Below are 13,333 nucleotides of genomic sequence, written 5' to 3'. Positions count from 1 at the left end.
TCCCTAAACAACCTCTTCACTGTGGCCATAATCCAGTAGCCCTAGAGCCAGGGGAAGCTCTTCTGCAATGGGGATACTTCACTGTCACCCCCAAATCTTTTCAGGAACCAGAAGTTAGGAAGTCTGCAAGACAGGGCATATGAGGGCTCAGGTTCCACTGGCAGTTGGCCATGAAGTCATAGGGTTCTGGTGAGAAAAAGAAGGTTCCAGAATAACTCAGCTGTACCTGCCTCCTTCAGGATTCACTGAAGAGGCAAGGTGGAAGGGCAGGAGCCACTAGATACCTCCACTACTGCTCTCTGGGGTCCACAGCCTCTCTCCCTGACTCGCCCCCTGAAGGTTCACAGTCTCCACTCTCAACCCTTGCCTTCTCCCTAAGATTCAGGCCTCCCTCTTGATCCTCGAGTCTCTGAGTCTCACAGCCTTTTCTAAATCCTTGCCTGCTCTGTGGCCCAAAGCCTTCTCTGCTGTCCCTCAGCCAATCCCCAGCTCCTGCAGCTTTCTCCCTGGATCACTTGCTTCTCTCCAGCCAACCACTCAGCCACCCTGGCCTGGTGCCCAACCTTGGGCAGCCACAGGGGCACTGATAACTGTTGCCTGCGCTATAGGTGGTGGCCGCTGGTGAAGCCATGTCAGGTGAGCGGAGATGAGGGGTATACAGTAGTCCTGCTCTTGGACCTCACAGGTTCTCATGGAGCTGGCGAGGTGGGACCTCTGCCCTACTCTGCTTCCTAGGACTGTGTGTCCTCCCCCTGACACTCAACCCCTCTTACCTGGACCTCCAGAAGGGCTGATCTATATGACTCAGAGATATGAGTCTCTGAGGTCAGGGTGACAGCAAGCAAGATTACAGGCACTACTCCTGTCCTTGTGCACAAGCTCCAAGGTATCTCCTTCCAGAGCCAGCAGACGGCCCCTCACTAGGGCTTTCACCTTCACACCTGAGCACTGTCACACTCGAGGACCTGGAGCTGCTCTTAACAGAAGGCCTAGTCAGTGCTGAGACCTCAGAGAGAGATGAGTGCAGTGGCCGGGCATCCGGCTCCTTGGTCCCTGAACAGGACACCCCTAAGCAGTGGAAACAGCTGGAGCAATGGTGAGCCTCACAGTGGATGAGAAAAAGGGAGATGATAAACTGTGAGTGAGTTACCTCCAGGAGAGGCACAGCTTGACCCACCTGTTCTGGCCCTAATCAGGGTAACTGAGCTGCAGGCTGAGGTGGTTCGTCTGAGGGGACACAAGGAACGCTGTGAGCATGCCACATTGGGCCTGCTTCGTGAGCTGTTGCAGGTTCGTGCCCGTGTGCAGATGCAGGCCTCAGAGCTGCGCCAGCTGAGGCGAGAAGTACAACAGGCAGCCTGGAGCCCAGAGAAGGAGGAGCTAGAGGTGAGTCCTTGGGTAGAGCAGCAGGTAAGAGTGAGCCACCCTTTTCCTGATGCTTGGAACACACACTTCCTGGATCCTGACACTGCTGACCCCAGTCATTTCAAACTCTGGCTCCAACATGTCCTGCTGCATCTGTGCTGCTTGGTGGGCACAGATTGAACCTGCCTCGCCCTCATTCCCTCCTTTTTGCAGTTATCTGGGCCCCAGAGCCAGAACCAGATGCAAACCCTGGATAAAAGGTACAGAGAGAGAGGGGAGGGAGGGAAGGAGGGAGGGGGCGGGGAGCTGGGACCCATGCTTCCCTGCAGGAACTGCCATTAGGGCCCACATGGACCTCATCTAAGTAAACAGTACCTATAATAGTCCGACTCAGACTGGCTCTGCACACACTGGGGTGGGAGACTGATTATGTGTCCCCATGGTCAGACCTGCAGCAACAGATGCTGCCTGGCTGCTCTGGGGCTAGCAGGGCAACTCCTTCCACCAGGCTGGTGGAGGTCCGGGAGGCTTTGACACACATCAGGAGGAAACAGGCTCTACAGGACTCAGAGCGGAAACATTCTGAGCAGGAGATAAACCTCAGGTGGGCCAACTTCTTGGATTACCTTGAAATCAGTTTTGTGTACACACTGGAAATCTCGGGCCAGAGCAAGGCTGAGGTCTTCTGTCCTGAGCCCTTAGTGCCCCTGGGGGAGCATCCTGTAACATGAATGCTGCACTTCTGACTATTGAGGCCCCACCTGCCTTCTCTCTTTCATTTGGTGCCTTGCCCTTACTAGATATCCCCAAGGTCTATTTCCATGTGTCACCCGGGTGGATTGTGTACCCCATCCTGAGAAGGACCTAGGGCCCCCAGGATTCCCTAGCTGAGTTGGTGTTACCACACCTACTGCCTCTAGGCTGACCAGCCTGACTGGCATGCTGAGCCAAGAGGAGCAGGGCCGGGAAGCAGCCTGCAGTGCCTTGCAGAAAAACCAAGAGGACACCAGCCAAAAGGTGGACCTTGAGTTGGCCAAGATGCAGGTACCTCCTGGAAAGCCAGGCCTAGCCTAGGCAGGAGTCATCACCATCGCTCTGTAAGACACCTCCAGTGTCCCTAGCCTCTGGCCTTGTCATCAGTGTCTCCCTTCCTGCAGTTGTTTGCTTCAGGGTACAAGGATAGGCTCACCAGTCCCCCCTGTCTGATGTGGTTGCCTCTCATCCCAGCTGCATCGCCCACTCACTGACCTTAGCTGCAATCTTAGGCACTGAAAACTCACTTCTACTATCATGTAGCCAAGTGTCAGTTCCCTTGCTGCAGGTTTGGGGAAACAGAAAGCATGGGCAGGGGCCAGGCAGGGCCTCTTACCCACCCACCATCTCAGCTGGACTAACAGAAAGGGACAGCTGACTCTGAAGCTCTGCCGCAGCTGCTTTCAGCTTTAGCACTTCTCTCAAGTAGGACTCACAGATTCCCAAGGCAGCATGTTCTCCTTCCACTAGGGACCCTCTAGAGGGGCCTCTGCATGGTGGTGGCGTATACCTTTAGTTCTAGCACTCAGGAGGCAGAGACAGGTGGATCTCTCCGTTCAAGGTCAACCTGGTCTACAGAACTGGTTCCAGGACACCAGAAAAAAACCTGGCTTGAAATACAAAGATGAAATAGATAGGTCATTAGATAGGTAAGTAATAGGTAGATAATAGGTAGATAGGTAGATAGGTAGGTAGATGGGCCTCTGCTTCTACATGGAGCTTAGGGATGGTTACACATGCCTGCCACCCAGCTTTTGGCTCTATAAATGTAGACCAGGGACTCCAGCTGCTGTTCTGTGTGTAGGCTCCTCACAGGACAGGGTGGACAGGATATACTGGATATTCCAGCTGTCCTGGCATAAGTCTGCTGCCCAGAAGTAGTGGCTTCCCCTCTGGCTGCTGGGAGTTAATGCACTGCCATCATCAAGAGCACGGAAGCCTTGGGCTGAGGATCTCTCACATGCTAGGCATGGAGGAAGCGGCTCCAATCGGGCCCTTTGAGGGTCCTTTGACATCAGTGTCAGGACTTTACATGCCACTGCCTGTTTTTGTTAGTTTTATTAGCATAGAGCCATGAACATTTGTTTAACATAGTGACAGTCGCGACTTTGAACAAGAGTTGAGAGGCTTCAAAGGAGACCCTGGGAGCTTGAAATGTTTGCAGCCTGGCCCTTCAGAAAAAGTGGCCAAGTGATGGGTGTCTGGCTCAGTGGATGGATTGCTGGCCTCCCATGCACAGAGTTCTGGGTTCAATCTCCATCCAGCACCCATAAATCTGAGCATAGTGACATGTGACAGGTGTGAAGCCAGCCTGGAACATACATGAGATCTTATCTTAAAAATAAAATGAAGCCACCTCTGTTTTAGGCTCCCTTCTTGCAAAGAAGGGAAGCCAGCAGTGGCTCAGATGAACATCACCCAGAAGGTGGCCCAGGCCTGAGAGCTGCACCTGCTGTCAGGAGAGTCCTGTGGCCACAGAGGTGCTAGGCAGGTGATGCTGTGAGGTAGGTTTCTGGTGACTTTTCTTTGGTATATAAGGAGGCTCGACACCTCAGACTCAGCAACCCTCCCGTGAACCTTAACCTCCTGTACTGGAATTAGAGGCATGTGCCACAACACCCAGATTGTCAAGTCCTGACATTCCTGGGGAGACATAGGAGAAACATTTATTCACTCCAAATAGGGAAGGAGCCAACGGGCTTAAAGAAAGAGTCCAAGTCCAGCTTAGCGAGTAAATGAGTTTATTGGGGCTTCTTACAGGATAGCATGGGTAAGACAGGTAGGCGCAAACCCAAAAAGCCCCCATGGCCCCACCATCAATATTTCACCTCTTCTACTTTAGCATCGGAGTAGTTGGGTAGGAGGGAGTGGTGGTTGTAATTGCAGGGAAAGGTCTATAGCTCTCCCTCCCCTCTCCCAGAGGGACTGTGAAGTCCTGTTCCCATAGATAGCTATCTGCTCAGAGCTGTTTGTCATTGCTGTGACTGCAATCCAAGATCTTGACAGGTCACCACAGCTGCTCAACTACATATAATGGCACTGGCTATGGCAAGTCCCAAAGGAGACAGCCATACTACAGAGTGTGTGTGGTGGGGGGACAGAAGGCTGTCCTGTGCCTTCCGACCCTCAGAGCAGCAAGAGAGCAACATGGGGAGGAGGCGCAGCCCACGGGTTACATCTAGGATTCCTACCCACACCCTCACTTGCTGCGGCCATGCATGGGTGTTCCCACATGTCTGGGGGGGTATCTTCACACCAGCTTCTCTTTTTTGGGGGGGGCGGTTCGAGACAGGGTTTCTCTGTATAGCCCTGGCTGTCCTGGAACTCACTCTGTAGACCAGGCTGGCCTCGAACTCAGAAAATCCTCCTGCCTCTTGCCTCCTGAGTGCTGGGATTAAAGGTGTGCGCTGCCACGCCCGCCACACCAGCTTCTCTTATGGAGGCTCCAGCTCAGCATGGAATTCAGTGCCCACTGAACAGCCTTTCCTGGATACCTCTCGAGTATCTGGATGTGTGCTGGATTGTCTAGGCCCCCTGACCTTGATTAGGTCTCTTCCTGACCCACGATCTAGTGTTCTGGGGAACAGTGGGTCCTATCTGCCCTACCTTTATTCCTGCCCAGTGCATACAACCTGGCTCTGCAGGGATTGGGAACATAGAGAGAATGAGACCTGGGTGAGGAAGTGGACACACCAGGCAGAATAGGCTATCTGGCGGGGAAGCTTCAGGTGACTCTGTGGTCCTTCACAGGCCCAGATGACCAAACTCAACGAGGAAATGAGCCTTCGCTTCCTAAAGAGAGAGGCTAAACTCTGCAGTTTTCTGCAGAAGAGTTTCCTGGCCTTGGAGCAGGTGAGGGCCTGGGTGGGGCCCAGTGTCCTCACGGATTATCCAAGTGAGCTACAGATTTACAGCTGCTGGGCTGGAGAGATGGCTCGCGGTTAGGAGCACTGGCTGCTCTTCCAGAGGATCCAGTTTAATTCCTAGCAACCATATAGTGGCTCCCATACCAGGGGATCCAACACCCTCCACACAGGCATACATGCAGTCAAGTCACTAATGTATATAAAAATAAATAAGGAATTTTGAAAAACATTCACAGCAGCTAGTGCTGTCTCCACAGAGAATGAAATCCTCAGAGAGTACACAGCAGATAGCAGAAAGCAGCCTACGAGAGGAACTGGAAAGCCGCTGGCAGAAGCTGCATGAGCTGACAGAGGAGCGCTTGCGGGCCTTGCGGGCACAGCGTGAGGTGGGCCTGGGTGGCCAGGTATGGTGGGAGATGGGGTAGTCACCAAGGCTCAGGGCCACTTCTGCCACAGCAGGAGGAGGAGGGTCACCTGCTGGAACAGTGCCGGGGCCTAGACAAAGCTGTGGTCTATCTGACCAAGTTTGTGCGACAGAACCAGGTGTCACTGAATCGTGTCCTGATGGCTGAGCAGAAGGCTCGGTGGGTGTCATGTCAGGACGATGGTCCACTCGGCCCCTCGCTCAGCTAACCACTGGCTGAGCTCAGCTGGGGAACACCCTGACCCCCTCATCCCCTGCAGCTGTCGGTTAGACACGTCATGACGGGATAGCAACCCTCTGCTAGAGTTCCTCTTCCTCCTCCACCCTGATCCTCACAGTCTGTTCCCGGTAGCCCCCTTCCTCTGGTCCACGGGATCACCTAGGAGGTCCCAGAGCTAGCACACAGGCCGGCCCCCTCCCTAGCCAGTGCTAAAGGGTAGTGTGGGTATCGATATGCAGGGAGGCCAAGGTGAGCTTGGAGGAGACCCAGGCCGGGGAGTTGGCTTCATATGTCCATGAGAATCTGGAGGCTGTGCAGATGGCTGGCAAGCTAGCCCAGCAGGAAACACAGGATGCACTGGAGCTGGTAAGGGGCTGAGTGAGGGGGTGGTCAGCAGGGATCCCTGTGTATACAGGCATCCAGCAGAGCCTCCCTGGCTCTATGCTGTCCCATGCAGCTCCAAGAGAAGAGCCAGGTCCTAGAGGGGTCAGTAGCAGGGCTGGACCAGCAGCTGAAAGACTTGAGTGACCACTGTCTAGCTCTGAGCTGGAGGCTAGATCTGCAGGAGCAAACACTAGGCCTGAAGCTGTCCCAGGTAAGGTGGACAGACTGGTAAGGACGGGCAGTAAAGTATGGGGCCATGGGTAGAGACCTGATCCTCTGATCAGGCAGGGTGGCTCCTGCAGCCCCTGAGCCCCTAGCACACTCTTTTTCTCTTCTCTTCCCCACTCTCTTCTTTGCCCCTCCCCCACTTTCTTTATTTCACAGCTGGATATGGCAGAACATTACCTTAATCCCAGCTATGGAGGCAGTAGCATAGGCAGGCAGATGTCTGTAGTCCAAGGCCAGCCTTGTCTACAGAACAAGTTCCAGGACAGCCAGTACTGTTAAATAGAGCAACCCTGTCTTGAAAAAGCACCGCCCGCCCCCCATCTCCCTTTAAAGCATACAGTTCAATGGGTTTTGTTTTGTTATATATTTCATTTGTTTGAGTTTCTTTTATGTATGTTTTTTATTTATGTGTCTGTGTGTACATACCATATGTGTGTAAGTGCTCAGATAGGGAGAAGAGTGTGTCGGTCTCCTGAGGCTGGAGTCACAGATGATTGTGAGCCACCCAGCCTGGGTACTGAGAGCCAAACTCCAGTCGTCTGGAAGAGCAGCAAGTGCTCCGAACTGCTGATCCATTACTTCACCCCATTATTATTATTTTTTCACTATTGTTTAGGCTGGCCTGATGTAGCCTAGGCTAGCCTGTGTGTGATCCCAACCTCAGGAGCCCAAGGCAGGAAAATTATGAGCTCAAGCCTGACCCTAACTAACACCCAGCACTTTTAGTGCATTCACAAGAGAGGTTATCCAGGTCGGCTCCAGAGCCTGACAGTCCCTCTCCTCTGCCATCTAGCTCTGCTCTGTGTACCATAGGCTCTTCATCCCAGCACAAGCCTTTCATCTTGGCCTTCTCTCCTGAGCCACCTGTTGTGCGGATGTGTGCTCCTCCATCCCTTGGTAGCTCGATAATGTTCCCACGTGTGGACAGGTCATGTTTTGCATACTCATTCCTCTGTTGATGGACACAAGAGGCCATTCTCTTTTGAAGCTGCTGTGAACACACCCTCTGGTGTGGCAGGGGGATCTTCCAACCTTGCCTGGCTCTGCATCCTCTCTGGGTATGTATGGCCAGAGCAGCTGCCAACAGGGTCCATTGACTGCAATGTCTGTACCCTCCTGCAGTATGGCCAGTCTGTTCTCTGTTCCTGTCATGGAACAACTGTCAGCTCCTCAAGGGCATGGTTCTGCTCAGCTGGATGACCCTGACTGGTAAGGCTGTCCCAGCTGCTGTAAGTCTGGACTATCTGTGCTCTGCGGTGTCTGGCCAGGCTCTCCGGGCAATTTGCATGCTTTATACAAACGTGCTTTAGAGTCAGATACTCTGCCTCCTGGCTTCAGCAGGCCCTGTCTACCATCCCTCACTGGATGTTGAAATTGTAGACGCAGGCTGCATGGGAAGGTATGGAGAGAGAGTCCCTGAAGGATCTGGTCCAGTGGCTGAAAGAAGTCTCAGCACACTTGGAGGAGGTGCAGGAGAAAGTGAACAGCCTCCCCCAACAGGTGGGTAAGGCCGGAGTTGCAGCTAGCCTTGAGGCTCTACACATTGGCTGGGTTTGAGCTGGCCTGGGGCTCCCAGATGGCTGTACTAAGTCATCCTGGGCTCCTACATATTCCACATTTCTTTTTTTTTTTAAAGATTTATTTATTTATTATATGCAAGTACACTGTAGCTGTCTTCAGACGCACCAGAAGAGGGTGTTGTGAACCACCATGTGGTGCTGGGATTTGAACTCAGAACCTTTGGAAGAGCAGTTAGTGCTCTTAACCACTGAGCCATCTCTCCAGCCCCCATCTTCCACATTTCAGATAGAAAGTATCTCCAACAAGTGTGTCATTCACAAAAGTGACGTGGATGTGAAGATCTCCGCTGAGGGCAAGGCCAGGTGAGGGTTCGAAGCCACTCAGGCCTCTCGGAGGTACAGAAACTCTCTGGCCTCCCTGTTCTTTCTGGTCCTTCCAAGCCCTGCACCTCTGCCTGTATGGTTGCTCAGCCCCCGACTAGTCCCACCCTGTGCTCTATCTCCTCTAGAATAGCTTGCACCCTCAAAGTTGAGCCCTGTGACAGAATCTTCCTTGGGCTCTAGAACCCTCTATAACCAGTCCCTGGCGCCTACAGGGAGTTTGAGGTTGAGACTGTGCGACAAGACCTAGCTGCCCTGCTGATGTCTGTGCAGCTTCTGAAAGAGGAGAATCCTGGACGGAAGATTGCTGAGATCCAGGGGCAGCTGGCCACGGTATCCCTTGGGGCCCAGGAGTCACCTATGTCTGTCTGCTTCCCTCAACTCCAGGCCCTGAGTATTTCTGTGCTAGTGGGTACATTTGGACGTCAGCAGTCCATGTCTGCCCGTGATTAGAGCTGTGTTTAGTTTCAGAAGCAAATGATAAAGTTGGAGAACAGCCTTCAGGCCAACAAAACCATCCAGAACCTGAAGTTTAATAATGAGACCAAGCTGGTGAGAGAAAACTCTGGGAGAACCACTGACCCCCTCACACTCTGCCAGCCTGCCCCAAGCCCCTCTGTTCCCATCTCTCCAGGGCCCAGGAATACATTATCTGGGTGGTGCTAAACAGTGCTTCCAGGAGGTGAAAACCGCCCCCGCCCCCCGCGCTGGGCTTCCTCTACAGGAGCAGTCCCCACATACACACATCTGCCACCCACCTCTGTGATCCAAGTCCCACTTCTCTGTACTTGTCTTGCTCTCCATGGGTCCTCTTGGCCCCATCTCTCTGCACTTGCAGCGCACAGAGGAGATTGCAACCCTGCGTGAGAGCATGCTGCGCCTGTGGAGTGAGGAGGGTCCCTGGCCACTGACCCTGGGCAGCAAGCGGGTATTCATGTCCCTGGTGAGGCAGCGGTTCTTCATCAAGGATGTAGCCCTGGACGCAATGGTCTCTGTGAACTCCTGGGGAGTGTACCAGGCTGTGAGGTGGGCAGCTGAGAGCCTGGGTCTCCCAAGGGTAGAAGCACAGCCACAGGGGGTTGTGTATGAGCCACGTCTCTGGGCAGGTGGCTTCATTGGAAGAGAGTCCTCTTGACCTTGGTGGCCCAGAAAAGGCCCGGAGTGATCTCAGCGATGACCCAGTGGAAGCCTGCATATGAGGTCACATCTCTGACTGTGTTCCAGAAATAAACATGCCAGTTCTTGTACCTATTGGCACCAGAGTCTCCTGTTATCTGATGGAATGGCTTTTCCACAGCTCTCAGGCCTGACAAGGGTGTCGCAGGGGCACCCAGGCCACACCTGTCAGGACATACCCCTGCTGCCTGTGAGGACAAATGTGTAGACTGAGGACAGGGTCCTCAGACATCCTCAGCCCCACCCACCCACTCACTCACACTGAAGTGCCAAGGAAGCCACTTGTGAGCGTGAATCTGGAGAGTGAGCATCTAGGTGTGATCGGGCAGTGTCCCTGTGACCTGGCAGTGTCCCTCTTCTAGCCTCTCAAGAAAACCTGGACTCTGCGTGTGGCCCCTAATCCTGCCACCAGCCTGGCTGAGGACACAACACATGGAACCACCAGCTCTAACCCAACAGAGACGGGAGGGCTGGCCTGGTTTTAGTCCCAGCCCAGCTGCTCTGTGCTACTGACTTACATCTCAGGAATGGCCTGATAATGAAGGGCAAGGGTGTACAGGCGATACCATAGTTCTTGCCTGAGTTCTATTCACTTCCCCTGGGCAGAGGCCTGAGGCCTGAGGCCTGCTGTGTATAGTGGGGTCCACCAAGAGCCGGAGCCGGTAGCCAGGTGTGGCGGGTCTGGATAAGTGCGCTCTCTCTCTCTCCCCACCCCCCTCTCGCCTCTCAGTGCTGGTGGCAACAGTTCCAGGCTTGGCATAAGTTCAGATCCTATTGGGCCTGCTCTCCTGTTAAGGGAGCGCTAACTGCGTGACTGCTCAGACAGACCTACTAGGGCAGGGCCTGTGCTACAGGCAGGAGGTGCTGGGTTATTCCGAGGGTAGAAATGGTCACTCTGCCCCGGCACACTCCTGACTTGCCTACTCACTAGACCTCAGCCAACTGTGTCCCCTCCAGGCCTTGGGTGCCTCCACTCTGCAGCTCAGAGCCACCCTCAGCAGACCAGCTGGCCAGTAGATCACTAAAATCTGGTGTGCCCACGTGCAGTAGGCCTAATGGGTTGGGCACAGGCTCCTTCCAGAAGGATGGAGGCAATTTTCTTTGGGTCATGGGAGTAATGTGGCTATACTTCCGCTCTAGCCTTAGTCTTCGGCAAGCTGATATTCTAGGCCTGGAGAACTGCCGAAGGCCATAATCAAATAGCTCAGCCAGGGGGCCCAGTGGTGGCACCCTGTCTCCTCTGTGGCCCAGCCTGTGCACCTGACCCTCAGGCCCCCCTGGTAAATGCATCCTGAGCTCAGCAGCCTCCTCATCCTCTGGGGGCCCATCCTGCGCCAGGCATACCAGATCAGCATAGTAGAGATCCCGGGCAGAGCAGCTGGCTGGTTGGCTGTCAGCGTAGATGTCTTGGGCATCTGGGTCTTGCCCTGTGTCCTTGCGTCCAAAATACCGCTGGATGTCACCACTAATGAGCTCTGAGAAGCGCAGAAGCTGCATTGGGGTCTCAGGGCTGCTGGGGTCCTGAGGGACTACTCCTGAGCTCTGGGAGTCTGGGCCACAGCCCTGTGGCCCCTCACCTTGCAGGTCCTGGTCTACCTCTTCTTCTTCCTCCTCTTCCTCTTCCTCTTCTTCCTCCTCTTCTTCAGAAATTTCTGGAGCCTCCAGGTCTATGGGCAGGAAGGACTCGTGTGATGGTAGGGGCAGCCGGAAGTCACAGACAGACCGTATAACACCAGCAGCCATCTTGTTGAGGTCCCCAAAATTCTGGGATTCCCTGGAGCAGCAGACACAAGCTAGGAGAGAAGTGAGAGGATGGGTTAGCAAGTTAGGGCTGGCAGTACCCACTAGATGAGCCTGGTTGTGTGGCCCACAAGGCTGCTTCAGCTCCTTCCTCTCTCCATCCCTGGACCTCCTGAGCTCAGAGAAGACCTGGCTTAGAGGGATGTATAGGATCCTCTTGTGTAGGGTGGAGCTGTCATGGTACAGGGGAACCAGGTTGTACCATGAGAACAACCACAGTTGTGGTCACTCAGGTCACAGGGTAGGGCCAAAGGCAGAAGTCCTAGAGGCCAGTACCAACCAGACAGGAAGGGACAGGCACTGGACAAGGCGTCTACCCTGTCCGAGCTTGGGTCACTGTGGTGACAGGACCAGAACCTGCCTTGACAGCCTCAAATGCCTGGTAAATGTCATGAGGAGCTTCTGGAGCTGTGACAGCCAAAGAGCGCCACCAGACCTGGTTCCTCTGTAGCTACTGTTAGCTACAGTCCTGACTCCCTTTTTGAAGAGGTGCAATTGTTAGGGTGTTGTTTCTTTTTTTTCTCCCTCCTCTTCCTCCCTCCTCCTCTTCCTCCTTCTTCTGTTTTTGTTTGTTTGTTTTGAGATAGGACCTCTTCAGCCTTGGCTATCCTAGAACTTGCTATATAAACTGGGCCAGCTTCAAACTCACAGAAGTCTGCTTGTCCCCACTTCCAGAGTGCTAGGATTAAAGGCATGTACCACCCCTCTTGGGTAGTAATTCTTATTTTTTAAGAAAAGGGTGTCAAGCCAGATGTGGTGATGCACGCCTTTAATCTCAGAACTCAGGAGGACAGAGAATCTTAGAACTCGGGAGGGCAGAGGCAGGCGGATCTCTGAATCTGAGGTCAGCTCGATCTCCAGACTGAGTATCAGAACAGCCAGCACAACAGAGAAAAACTGTGTCTAGAAAAACTGAAGAAAAGAAAGAGAGAGAGAGAGAGAGAGAAGAAAGACAACAGACAGACAAGAGAAAGAAGAGAAAGAAAAGAGGGAGAAGGGAGAGAGGGGTTCTCACTTTGGAGCCTAGACATGGCTCTCTCTCTTCCTTGCTAGTGACCCTACAGTAGATCTCAACCCTAGAGCCACCAGGCTCCTTCCCAGAGGAAGGGGAGAGTAGGTATCCAAAGAGGCATATCAGATTACAATCTCTATCTGAGAAACCTGGGTGTGAGAAGCCCCTTAGATCTGCTCAGGGTCAAACTTCCCAGCCCCTCTCTGCTATCCTGAAACCCTGAGTTTGGGAAATACTGGGCTGGCTACTTCGATGTCCTACATTGCTGGATCCTTCTGTCTCAGGAGGTGTCCAGCATTCCTGATACTAGTCTTTGAGGGTGACTGCTAGTGGAGAGTTTAATGCAGATACATTTCCAGTGGGAGGGACCCCCCAACCCCCAGTGGTGTGACCACCCCAGAAAACTCTAGCATTCACACAGGCTCCTACCTGAGACTGCAGAGTTCACTCAGCAGGCCCACCTCCACCTGGGGCGCAAGCATTTATAGCTGGGCTCCACAACTGCCTGAGGCTGGCAAATATTTGGCAACGGCATTGTCATCGCAGACTGGGCAAACAGAGCCCGTTTGTTTTAGCGCCCAGCAACCAGAGCCCTGCGGGGGGAGTACCCAAAGACTGCCTCACCTGCACGCAGCCTGCCGGGGGAACATGGAGTGTTTGCCTCAGGCCCAGCTGGTCCACACCCTGGACCCGAGGACCCTTATCTATACTGCTGATTGGGGCCCCATCCAAGCTGTGTCAAATAGGCAGAAAATTAAATTTCATGCTATTTTGAGTTCTGGAGTACACCTCTCCAGAGGACATCCTGCCTGCAGTGCATGCTATACACCATGCTCTGCAGCAACAGGACCTGGAGAAAGGGGGGACTGAGGCTATGCAGCCTCTCACTAGATCCAGGATGGGAGCTAATATGTGCAGTCCTTG

General features: G+C 53.6%; 2 protein-coding genes across 4 annotated transcripts; one reads left to right on the top strand and one right to left on the bottom strand.

Annotated features, from left to right (window-relative positions):
- Positions 1 to 170: 170 nt before the first annotated feature.
- Ccdc154 (coiled-coil domain containing 154) lies at positions 171 to 9,819 on the top strand. Of its 3 annotated transcripts, none has more exons than XM_021149296.2 (17): positions 171 to 636; positions 901 to 1,096; positions 1,197 to 1,386; positions 1,579 to 1,625; positions 1,874 to 1,969; positions 2,286 to 2,409; positions 5,149 to 5,250; positions 5,522 to 5,650; positions 5,724 to 5,848; positions 6,148 to 6,274; positions 6,366 to 6,503; positions 7,901 to 8,020; positions 8,327 to 8,403; positions 8,637 to 8,754; positions 8,887 to 8,973; positions 9,260 to 9,447; positions 9,528 to 9,819. In XM_021149296.2, exons 1-17 carry the CDS (start codon positions 630 to 632, stop codon positions 9,649 to 9,651), a joined length of 1,995 nt encoding a protein of 664 aa, XP_021004955.1. In that variant the 5' UTR covers positions 171 to 629; the 3' UTR covers positions 9,652 to 9,819. The 3 variants fall into 3 exon arrangements, with proteins under 3 accessions (XP_021004955.1, XP_021004954.1, XP_021004957.1); XM_021149295.2 differs by having other exon boundaries at positions 5,721 to 5,848; XM_021149298.2 differs by lacking the exon at positions 5,149 to 5,250 and having other exon boundaries at positions 5,721 to 5,848.
- Positions 9,820 to 10,309: 490 nt separating this feature from the next.
- Positions 10,310 to 11,365, bottom strand: Percc1 (proline and glutamate rich with coiled coil 1). Its single transcript, XM_029471079.2, has one exon. It carries the CDS (start codon positions 11,338 to 11,340, stop codon positions 10,525 to 10,527), a length of 816 nt encoding a protein of 271 aa, XP_029326939.1. The 5' UTR covers positions 11,341 to 11,365; the 3' UTR covers positions 10,310 to 10,524.
- Between the last annotated feature and the right edge of the window lie 1,968 nt (positions 11,366 to 13,333).

This window comes from Mus caroli, unplaced genomic scaffold, assembly GCF_978045245.1.
Source record: "Mus caroli unplaced genomic scaffold, Mus_caroli_1 scaffold_18, whole genome shotgun sequence".
NCBI lineage: Eukaryota > Metazoa > Chordata > Mammalia > Rodentia > Muridae > Mus > Mus caroli.
Note: the sequence above shows the minus strand (reverse complement) of the source record. Positions and strands in the feature narration are given on the sequence as shown.

Bases quoted from the DNA above. Each gene is read 5' to 3' on its own strand.
- Ccdc154 (XM_021149295.2), top strand. The intron at 5,251-5,521 runs GTGAGGGCCTGG...CTGTCTCCACAG, and splicing joins GTTTCCTGGCCTTGGAGCAG to AGAATGAAATCCTCAGAGAG. The intron at 8,021-8,326 runs GTGGGTAAGGCC...TCCACATTTCAG, and splicing joins TGAACAGCCTCCCCCAACAG to ATAGAAAGTATCTCCAACAA.
- Percc1 (XM_029471079.2), bottom strand. From the start codon at position 11,340: ATGGCTGCTGGTGTTATACGGTCTGTCTGTGACTTCCGGCTGCCCCTA.